The sequence below is a fragment of the Lipotes vexillifer genome, unplaced genomic scaffold, assembly GCF_000442215.2.
Source record: "Lipotes vexillifer unplaced genomic scaffold, Lipotes_vexillifer_v1.1 scaffold770, whole genome shotgun sequence".
Taxonomy (NCBI): Eukaryota; Metazoa; Chordata; class Mammalia; order Artiodactyla; family Lipotidae; genus Lipotes; species Lipotes vexillifer.
In genome coordinates, this window is record NW_006798803.1 from 61,763 (window position 1) to 74,036 (window position 12,274).

General features: G+C 36.2%; 1 protein-coding gene across 1 annotated transcript in view; it reads right to left on the minus strand.

The window, feature by feature from the left end:
* The window catches only part of LOC103090211 (glycine receptor subunit alpha-3), a 164,206-nt gene that overhangs the window by 27,810 nt on the left and 124,122 nt on the right, over positions 1-12,274 (minus strand). Inside the window, 2 exon segments of the mRNA XM_007471116.1 lie at positions 4,444-4,658; positions 6,735-6,872. Coding sequence (XP_007471178.1) covers positions 4,444-4,658; positions 6,735-6,872 — 353 coding nt within the window.

Consider the following 12,274-nt stretch of genomic DNA (forward strand, 5'->3'; position numbering starts at 1 on the left):
TAGGGAAAGGAATATAAGCATCATAAGTTCTGTAGACCTCTTTCCAGAAGAAAGTTTTTTTTTTCCAGAAAAATCTGCATTTATTCTACTTTGCAATGTTATCATTAGAAAACAGAGAAAGTCTGCTTCTGGTGTCCTGAATATGTGTATATTGGATTTTACCATGATTAATTATCCTGGTTATAAAGATTGGAATCCATTGCCCGTCGCCCAATTTAATTACCGCTGATATTTACAATTTACTCTCCTTTAAAACCGCAGGGTATTTTTTTTGAGAAGAATGAGAGCTAATTAGAAAAGAACACAGTACTGAATACAAATACTTCATTTTCCTTCCCATCCCATCTTTTCAGTGTAATGTCATGTAGATCTTTGTGTGCCCACACAATCATGGCATCCAAATATAAATATAGCAGTTAGATTTATACGTTCTAACAGCTGTAATCACTTCTATAGTTGGTGACTTTATGAAGAATAAAAACTTAATATCAGTGCTTTGTGACCCCCTAGAGGGGTGGGATAGGGAGGGTGGGAGGGAGACGCAAGAAGGAGGAGATATGGGGATATATGTATATATATAGATGATTCACTTTGTTATACAGCAGAAACTAACACACCATTGTAAAGCAATTATACACCAATAAAGATGTTAAAAAAAAAAACAATGTGAAAGCTATTGTTATGTTTTCTAAGAACCAATGTTTTTATTATACTGTACGGTAGATACATGGCAATATTTAAATTCCTTTTCATTAATTTGGTGATTCTCAGGGGAATATATGATTCTACATAAGTAAAGAGTAATTCAATTGAGTTTTTACATTCTTTTTGAGAGAGATGAAAAAAATGGCATATTCTTGCTTTTCAAGTTAACTATGGAGTAAAGTTTAAAAGCTCACACTGTCTTTAAATATCTGCATGACATTTACTCAACAGACCCATATCATGTACTGATTTAGGCTCTGAGGATAAAAATATGTAAGAGATAGTTTGTCCTCTCAAAAAGCTACTCCTGGTGGGTTTCACAAACAAACTGAATGGGGAAAAATATTGCTGTATACCCAGATCTTCCCAGAGTTTCCTAAAGCAATTCTTTCTAGAATCATAGTTTACAAATTAAAATGATATTTTGTCCCTCCTATGATTTTCTCTATTCTTACCCATCCCTACACTTAATAAAAAATATAATTCCCTCAGTGCCAAGATCTTAACTATGTATCAGTGTAAATCAAATATATACTCAAAAATAGTTCAGTGACTAATACTATCCTCTCTTTGACCCCTGATTAAAATCTAATTCTCCCAAGGAGGATTGCTTTTCACATCTAAAAGAAAAATCACAAAATGTTGGGAATCTCAACAAGTTTGGGGGAAAAGTTTTGGGGTGAGTGTGTCTAGCTTTTAACTGAGCTGCCTAAGCTATTCTGCGTGTGTGGGAGAGATGGACCTAGAAGAGGAAAGGAGAGAAGGGACTTTGAAAATGCAGGTCCATTTCCAACTGGAGGGGGAGGGCCAACCACAAATACATCTTCTTTCCCCCTCTTTCTGGACTTTCTTTTACTCTTAGAAGAACCATCTCTGGTCTGCTTCCCTATGCATCTGTAGTTTACTCCTTGAGGTCTGAGGCTTGGGTGTCCTTTCTGATGATTCCATGTGACCGTCATAAACATCTCAAACTTAACATGTTCAACCATAGAACTCTTACCTCCCCCAGCCTTCCCCATGAGTAACTATTACCACTACTTGCCCAGTTACTCAGCCTAAGGCTACCCTTGACTCCCACCTTTCCCTTACTCCTCGAAGTCCAGTTCAGAAGCAAACGCCGTCTATTTCATCTCTATTTGAGATTTTCTCAAAAAAAAAATCTACCTCTTTCTAAATCCATCTGCTACTCTCCATCTCTGCGACTACCAATCTAGCCAGACCATCCTCTGCTCTGAGCTATAGTCTTCTTGGTAGTATCTCTGCTTCCATTTTTACCTCTTCCTATTAAGATTCTTCCAAACTCCATCCAAAATAAACTTAATCCTTACCAACTTCTAAAACACCCTCCACGATACGGCTCTACGATCTCTGCCATGTTTTCTCGCTGGCTCTCCTCCAAGTACACAGGGTTAGGAAGTGTTCCTAAGTCTCGCAACTTTGAAAAAATGCTGGCCACGGGATGCACTGTCACCCTCTTCTGGCCACCTAATGCAGGCACTACGGAAATGCCAGGTTGCTCCAAGTTCCAAGAAGTGAATCACAGGAGTCTTCTTGCTGTGGGCTATTACATGCCTGATTTATGACACCACAGAAGCCAGTGCAACAGGAAATATCAGCGAGGATCTCAGGTCTGTAGTTCACAAGGCGTTGGCTCAAGTACATTCTCTGAGATTTTCTACTTTGGGCCTTACTTGACCAATTTCCAAGCTCCTTCTTATCTACAAGAGATGCATTGGCAGACAGCCTGGACAGAACACTAAGCGATTATCATAAATTAGTGATTTATTGTTTCTTCCTCCTGTGTCTGATAATCCCCTACTGTTTTCCTGAATTTAATTTTCTTTTCCTCCTTCCTGGATTTTTGTCAGTACGAGAATGGTGGATGTTTCCGTGGCAAGATTTTCAGGCATTTGAGGGTTCTTTTGTGAGGTTGAGAATAGCAGATCTTAAGGTGCGTGGTTTCAGACTCCTATTCCTAAATGCAAGTGTGAGCCCTCGCCCCTTGCCTTTCCAAATCGCAGAATCAAGATTGCGGTTTTCAAGAGAATTCTACTCTTTTGAATGATCTCATCCAATAGGATAATTCTTGTTTATTCTGGGACTTCAGCATCTGTCATCCTGAATTCTAATGTACATAACGTCTGTACATAACCCATTCCTTAACTATCACAAAGCCTAAGATGATATAATCACCAACTCTTAAGATATCTGTTTGCTAATCAATTCTTTAAACCTGTTATCATATTTCCAGTGTCTCTATGATCTGAGAGATGGAGAGGTTTTGTATACATCTATGTGTGTATTTGAGCTAATGATTGAAAATTTATTCCTTCCCTGAGATCACGGTGAAATTAATGCCTTAAAAAAAAACTTCTTGAGAAAAACTATGAAGTCATCTCAGACCTTTCTTTCCTTAAAAACAAAAAAACAAAAAAACTCCTGTCTCTGTTCCGTTTTTTTAATTTATTGCTTTCTGTTTCCTCCACCCAAACCTTCATGCTCTCCCAATTCTGCTTTCATCTCTGTATCCAGATGTCTTTTTGCTCTGCCTCACAGAAACTGTAATTTCCTTAAATAAATCACTAAAGTGCCCCACTATCTGGATAACAACTTACGGAATGAATGAGCTTTCATTTCTGTTTAGCTCGTGGAGAAAAAAATCGATGAGTAAACGGGCAATTTCATTTACAAATTGACTATGGAACTTCAACTATTACTCAGAGCCCTTGAGACATTTATCCGTATATAAAAAAGCACTTAATCTTATAAACAGATTTACAATTTTCATTTGGATGATATTTTATAAAACACTAGTTGATATAGATCATTTTGAAAATACAATTACGTGTTAATAAAAGTAAACCTTATTTTGAAAGACAACCATTAAATCTTAGCAAGGCACAGTGAGCATTGTTAAATATCAAGTTCTTCTGATAGTAAGTAACATTTTTAGTGATAAAATATCCTGCCATCAACTTTTATTTATTTAGACATTTTTAATTGAATAAATTGAGCCAGAGGATGCAATTCATAGTAAGGGGTAAGGAAGCCATGACAGCAGATTTATAATTTACTTGGCATGGCAGGGAGATAGCATCAAATGCACCAGGAAAGTGAATATGATTTTATTACATTAATGTACATCATTGTAATGAAAAGAATAGTGAAGCTTGTTGGAGGTCAGACAGGATTACTTAATTTAGACAGTAGAGATTTCTTTCTTAGAAATTTTTTCATTTAGAAAAAGAAAATAATTTTCTATTGCTATGTTGCTAAATGCATAAAAAGGTATTCCTATGTTTTATTTCAGCACATCTTTAAAACACACAAAGCATATTTTATAATAAAGTGTTGACTGTCTCATGTAATTTATTGAATATTGTACTGACCATGGAAAACAGAATGGTTGTCTGGGTACAGAAGGGTTGTGAGTGTATCATTGTTTACCCTCCTGATCACGTGGCTGACGGGAGCTGTAGCTGCCACTGCCCAGCATCATGAGAGCAGATACCACACATCACTGGCCCAGCAAAAGATCAAAATTCAAAACTCGAAATGCGGTTTCTACTGAATGCCTATCACTTTCACACCATATAAAAGTCAAAAAAATTGTTAAGTCGAACCATGGTAAACCACGGACCAACTGTAAATACTACTGAAAAAGATCTGGCCAAAATGGATAATGATATATTTACATATTAGTGCAAATATGCGTGTGTGCCCATTTAGCGCACTTACCTTTGGTAAGGAAGCTCGTGATCCTGAACTCTGTGTAGTCATAGTCAGCACGGTGGTTATTCCCAAGGCTACCCTGGCTGGAGCAGCATCCATATTGATCCAGAATGAAACCCAGGAGAGAATGACAATCAGGAGACTGGGAATGTACATCTGGATCAGATAGTAGCCCATTTGTCGTTCAAGATGGAATCGCACTTCTATACATGTAAACTTTCCTAATTGGTTGTGAAATAAATGCAGTAATTGGTAAAAATAGGTCTTTGTTATTGCAGCAAATGTCACAATTTTGTTTTCATCATAATTTTGCCCTACATCTTTCTGTATAATTATATAATTATAATGAAATTATATAACTATTATTTCTGTATAATTATAAAGTTATAATGAAATGGGATCCCAAATCATATATGCAAATTATTTTCTGAAAAATAGTTTTCTCATTTTTCTTTTAGCACCTAGAAGCAATGTAATAGAATAGTGTACTATTTCAGGAAATAATATATAATCTTATTACTTCACATTTGATTAGCACTTCATACTTGCAAAGTACTAAAATGTCTATTATTTCACTTGATTCATGTCTGCTTTTATACCTTCTTTTAAACACTGTACCTTGAGGTTCTAGCCAGGATAATTAGGCAAAAAATTAAATAAAAGGCATTTAGACTGAAAAGAAAGCAGGAAAACTATCTCTATAAGTTGAAGCCATTACCTTGTATTTAGAAAATCCTGAAGAATTCACTAAAAATCTACTTGAGCTGAAGAGTTCAGCAAGGTTACAGGATACACTATCAGTATACAAAAAGCAATTGTGTTTCTGTACACTAGCAATGGAAAATCCAAAAATTAAATTGAGAAAACAATTCCATTTACAAGAACCAAATAAAATAAAATATTTAGAAATAAATTTAACAAAAAAGTGTAAAACTTCTACACTAAAAATTACAAAACACAGTTGAACAAAATTAAAGAAGATCAAAATAAATAGAAAGTCATTTTGTAGTCATTAATCAGAAGCGTTAATATGGTTAAGACTGCAATACTTCCCATATTGATCTACGAATTTATTGCAATTTCTATCAAAATCCCAACTGGCTTTTATGAAGAAATTGACAGGCTGATCTTAAAATTAGTATGAAAATGCAAGGGACCTACAATAGCCAAAATAGCCTTGAGGGATAAAAAGAACAAATTTGGTGAACTCACACTTCCCAATTTCAAGACTCGCTACAAATCTACAATAATCACAAAATACGGTACTGTCATAAGTAAAGATATACAGATTAATGGAATAGAATTGAAAGTGAAGAACTGATCATTTATGGTCAATTGACTTTAGACAAAGGACTGAGACTATTCAACAGGGAAAGCATGGTCTCTTTAACAAATGGTACAGGGAGAACTTTGCTTTTTGGAAGTTTCTGGAATTTTTTTCCCCAATATGTTCAATCCCCAGTTGGTTGAATCTTTGAATGTGAGCCCATGGATATGGAGCGTTGACTATATAGTGAAAGGTCAGGTCACAATTCTGGAAATGTTGAGCCCAAGAAAAATCATAGTTACTCTAAGGAAATAATAAGAGCAGCCACAGATGCTAGTGGGAGGCCACGCGCTCACCACTTTGGAGTGATGCATCATCTGTGGGCAGTTTAAGAGAACTTGTAGATTAGGCAATTAGAAGAGATATTACGGAAATAGCCAGTTCCAGTTGTGAGAGAAGTGAACAAATAACATGAATGTATAAGTCTTGCAGTCCTTGATGTTGATGACTGTATCTGATATTTATTCTCAAAGGTAAAAGGCTACTGTGTCAATGTGAGTAGTAGATGCTTAGTAACAATATCTTGAAATGCATGACATTGTGGCTAAACTAAAAATTTAGGCAAGTGAAGCCTTAAAAAAAAAAGCGACCTCTTTCATTTTTTAAGCAAACACAATGTTTACAGCTACAGGACAGTTAAAAAGTACATTTTATCGCTCACATAGAAATTAAAGGAACTTTTTTGGAAACATGATTACTATGTAACTATAGGCATTTCACAACAAAAGAAATTAGTTAAATATAATTGAACACCAAGCATTTCTTTTGTTCCATACAAACCAATTATATAACAAGATGTGATGAGTCAAAGCTTCCATAAGTTTCAAAGACATCCATTCTCTGCTCTATGACTATAAAAAAAATTCAGTTATAAATTGTTAAAATAGTTAACCTAGCACTATAATTAAGAAACATCTGAATATCATAAAACCACAAGTCATAAGTGTAATGAAGAACACTCAGCTCCTACCTGTGTTGTAATGTTTAGTGCAGTATCGTAAATCTTTCTCTTCTTTCAACAGAAACTGGGGCAAAGTGAGTCCTTCTGCCACTTGTACAGGTGCCTCATCTTGCCATTCAAAAATGAGATCATTCATTGTGTACCCAACTAGGCAAAACATAATAAAAATATTTATAGCGAAAAGGGCATTCAAAGGAGTGAAATTTAAAATAATCACTTGTAGTGTTCCCATAGGATGGGAAGACCAAACAGTGTCACCTTAACTCTATTGATTGAGCTATGCATGGCACAATTCCAGGCTACTGAAGTCTCTTCATACAGAATATTTATCAAATAATGTAAGAGAATGTAGTAGGCTAATAATAAGTATGGCATGGCATGTAGGAACCTTAAAGAATAGGCATATACATTCTTTCCTTGGGATGGGCAGCTACTGCATTAACTCAGCAATTCATTTTGGTTCCACTGCACTAGATCTCTCCTCACCTTTTCTCAAATTATTCAGGACCCTTTCAACAAAAACTGAAATCGTTGTGGGTTAGGAACTGACCTAAACTATAACATCCATGGAGGGAACGAACCAGAGCTGATACCTTTCTTGGTTGAATCATTAACTATTTCAGTTTATGGCATCTGCTTCTACGTCCCGAGTCCCAAAATGGACAAAAGGATATTTTATATAGAAATGTCTGCTGTTCAGGGAAAATCGGTATACAAAGAAAATCCACGTTTGTGGAGGGATAAACTCTTGCACATAGCATGAGTGAATTCTGACTAGAATTCACGAATATATTTTGTAATAAGCCAGCGTCTTTTAGCAAATTAAAATGTCATCTGTCTATAGGAGTGGTATCTAAGGAAAGCAGAATTTGATCTTTTTCTTCCCTCTAAGTGAGAAGCTGTTGAAAGGTGCACTTGAAGGCCGTTGCAGAGAAGGAGTCAAAGGGAACTTCACCTGCGGGGAAGATTGCAGGTGGTCAGAGTTCACAGCTGCCCCGGAGGTAGGAAGAGAGGAAGCACAGTCTGGCCTCTGAACTAAGGCAAGGGGCCAGGTAAAGGAAGCAGAAGCTCTAGGTGCATGAAGCAAGCGGCAAACAAGGGAAAGCGTCCCAAACAAATTCTCTGGTAGCTAATGTTGTCGACAAGGGGCTGTGTGCATGATTAGAAACAGCTGGCACGGGGCAGATTAGGCTGAGCAGGGCGAGGTGTCTGGAAGGGAACTGATCACCCTTCTTCCTCCCACAATACCTGGAAGACATCTCCGAAAGAGCTGAATCTGATCCAGCTGTGGTGATAGTGACTGGAGCCAGACGCCCAGCCCACCTGGGCTGGGCACACCTGACGACCCTGACCCGTGGGCACACCTCACGACATCCACTCCACTGGCTACGGGGAAGGTGGCTTTAGCAGCAGCAGCATCCATATGATGGCTCATTACGGAGCAAGCGTTATTTGGTAGAGGTTGTAAAGTCCTCCAGACTGAAGGGGACATGCCTGAATTCTGGTTCCAGGACAGATAAGAAGACCTGCAGGACTGTCCTCTAGACCACTGGACTTAGCACAGCAAGGACTTATGTTTGACTTGCTTACACTGGAATACATTTCATTGAACCCTGCAATTAATGATTTGGTGGCTAATAATAGAAGGCTTTCACTTTTATTTGTAAGTCTTTTGATATATCCATTGTCTATACCATCTTACCTAAAGAGAAAATAGATGCACATTTCTCAAGGATCAAAAGTAAAATAGGCACTGATTCTTATTTACTTCCAGGTAAGACAAGTACCCTATTCTTCCATATGTGCAATCCCTTAAGACAAAAATATGTGAGATATTTCCCAATTTAGACAGATAAATGGAGAAATGAACTGAAACCCTGTTTTGTTTTTATGTTCTAAGTTTTTCTTAGGGTTTTCTGTGAAAAGAAAGTAGCTCTCTGAAATTCCCTCAAAGACAAGGCTTAGTTAGTCTCTGATGCAATTTATAGACAGCATACTCAGCTTGCTCTTGTGTCAAATAATCATGCACACTAAGTGATTTAGGCATGGGCATATCCTAATCAAGCTATGCTATTTCCTTAAGGTCCATAAAATATTTAAGTTTGAAACCAGAAGGAAAATAGTGAAATGACAATTTTAGGCGGTAATGCTTTTATTCTAAGTAACTAAGTGGATGTTCAAGGAAATTAACTAAATGGTAATTTTGCGTCAATAAGCCTTCAAACATAACTTTTAAAAAAAATCAGTACTTTTCTACACAGTTCACAGTGTTTTAGCATCCTTATGCTTTTGGTGGCAGAACTTTATACAATTCTGAGAACTGCCAAGGTGAAGAGACTGGCTAATGAGATTGAGGCTGTGAGCTGAATGGCCTTGTACCATAATGAGTTCCACAACAAGGAATACTTCATTGAGGGAACAAAAGCATTAACCCTACCTTCAGTCAACAATCTCATAGGGTAGCTGCAGGGAAACGTGTAACAAATGACTCAATGCAAGCAAACACTTGTTTCTTCAACAAGTATTTATTCGGCACAGACCATATGTAAGGCACCCTACTGGGTTTCATGGGATGTGAGGTGCTATTACCAGGTAGAAAATAAGTGGCACGGGGGAAGTTCCAAGTGCTATGTGCTTTCAGAAGAGGGATCTATAATAGCCATTTAAGCCTCATTTGAGTTGCACCTTGAAGAAAGGCAAGACCAGCATATAAAGAACGTGAGAGACAGTGAGGCACTCAGGCAAAGGAAATAGTATAATTGGTTGAAAGAAACCACAAACTCCCAAGGTTTATAATAGGAATAGCAATAACTTTATTTATCTAGAGCCAATTTGCATGAAGAAGCATATGGAATAAAAAGATGAATTAATGTAAGATTATGTAAAATTTACACTCCAGGTTGCAATGTTTGATTTTTTAAAATTCCCTGTGGGCAATGATAAACAATTGAAATCTTTTGAGCAGGGGAGTGACATGACAAAAATTGTGCTTTAGAAACATTACTCTAGTAGAACCTTCTCATGGGATTCACAAAATCCAAACTGCTTTCATATTCATAAGACATTATCTGCCTTTTTCCTTGTGTTGACATTGGTCCAGATGCTGAAAACACAGTAAGTAAAACTTCTAGTGCTTTAGAAGAAAAGCGATGGCTGCAAACTGTGCTAGTGGTTATTGTATTCTTTACCGCCGTATCTTGCAGTATAAACAATGCCATTTTATTTAAGAATGTCCTCAATCCTTGATGAAACAATAACAATTATAATCTTAGTAAATTTTGACCCTTATATAAATGTCCTTTTAATATTCTGTTTATCAAAATGGGAAGTATGGATAAAGCACTTCAGCTGCACGTTGTAACACGATGGTTCTTTTAAGGGAAAGCACTGGTGTGATTGATTTGCAAGTAAACCAGCTGGTTTTGCTCGGAACACCATTTTTACTTGAAAAAAAAATGACTGGCAAACTGCGGTTATTACAATTAGGTATATGGCCAATCATTTTCTTGAAAATAAAAGAAGTGAGTGAACCTATCGTGTTGAGGGAAACAACTGACAGTATTTGTTGTCAATGGTAGATTTTGAGCTTTCTATTTAACATTAAATTTTGGAAAAATTATTTTCCCAATACTTAAAGATTTTTTAATGAGCTCAGTGGTGATATTAACAGATGTGACTTTTCAATATTGTATAATGTCATGTGTCAATGTTTGGAATATCTGAATAACTCATTAAGCTAATGTTTTTCAAATGATCAAAGCATGATGTTAAAAATCATGCATAGGCAAAAGATCCACTTAACGTTCAAGACACAAACAGATTTTAATTTACAAGAGCATGAAGAGTTCATTGAAAAATATACAGCAAAGTGATTTAGTTATATATTCATATTTTTTTCAGATTATTTTGCTGTACTTTACTATACACCTGAAACTACCACCATGTTGTAAATCAATTATACTTCAACAACAAAAAAAGAAGAGTTCATTGCTATGGTTTCCAATTTCACATTGCAGCCAAGATTTAAGAAACTACCACCTTCAGAAACTAAGGGTTTTTCCCCCCATATTACAGAATTTCCTTCTTTTTAAAGGCTGAATAGTACCCCACTGTATGTATATATTACATTTTTTGTCCATTCGTCTGTCAATGGACATATAGCTTGTTCCCACATCTTGGCTACTGTGAACAGTGCTACAATGAACACAGTAGTGCTAGTATTTCTTCAAGATCCTCATTTCAATTCTTGTGATAAATACCCAGAAGTGGGATTACTGGATCATACGGTAGTCTTATTTTTAGTTTTTGCGGCACCATGGATGAAGCTCAAGGATATTGTGCCGTGTGAAATAAGCCAGCCACAGAAAGACACATACGGCATGACTTCACCTGTATGAGGCATCTTAAATTATCAGATTCATAGAATTAAAGAATGGAATGGTGACTGTCAGGGGCTGAGGGGTGGGGAAATGAGAATACTCAACAAGCATAAAGTTTTAGTCAAACAAGATGAATAAGCTCTAGAGATCAGCTGTATCGCATCATACCTACACTCAACAATAATGTACTGTACGCCTAAAAATCTGTTAAGAAGGTAGATCTCATGCTAAGTGTTTCGAACACAATAAAATAAATTAAATTTTAACAGGTTTATTTGCATTCTTGAGAAGGTAAAGAAAAAATTTTCATTCTTTCTCAGTGGTTCTTCAGGAATATAAGGTAGAGGTAATACTTCAGTAGATCATTTTGTCAAAATTGGAAATTAATTAAATATATAGTTAGGGGAAAATAAGAAGTTAAAGAACTTTTCAAAGTTTCAAGTCTAAGTCACTGACAAGTAGCTATGCCACAGTCTTTGCTTACATGTCATGTCAGTAGAGTAGCCTTCTCTGACCATCTTATAAAATACTTTTCTTCCAATGAGTCTACATTACCCTTTCCTATTTATTTTTTTCCTTTGAACTACTCTTTACCTGCCATGGTATACAGTCATCAAGTTTTTATTTTGTTTATTTTTTATCTAGCCTCCTGGAATTTAAACTTTATAAAAACAGAGGTTATTCTATTTTAGTCACTGACATATTTTTCCAGTACCTAAAATAATATGTAACATGTACGAGGAGGTTGACTGTTTGAATTAGAAACAGATAAAGGGAAAGGAGGAAGATGTGCTTGTGTGTTTGTATCTGATGGGTTTACTTGGGGGTACACTGAATTTAAGATGCTAACAGGAAACGCAGGTGTTGCTAACAAGTTTGAACGTTGATTTATATGTTGAAAATTGTTGAAATCACGGACCTATACATTGAAAGTGAGATCAGGATTGTAGTTATATGTTTGAGAGTCACCTACCTAAGGATGATATTAAAATTATAGACTATCTGAGATTATCAAGGGAGATAATATATAAAGGAAAAAAAAGCTATAGGAAGGATCAGAGAATTTTCACCTTGGAAAGAGAAAGGTGAAGACAGAAAAGTAACAAACAAAACAGCAAGTTCAAGAAGGCACATTTCAGCTAAATAAGTGTAAGTGAGAATGTTCTAAAA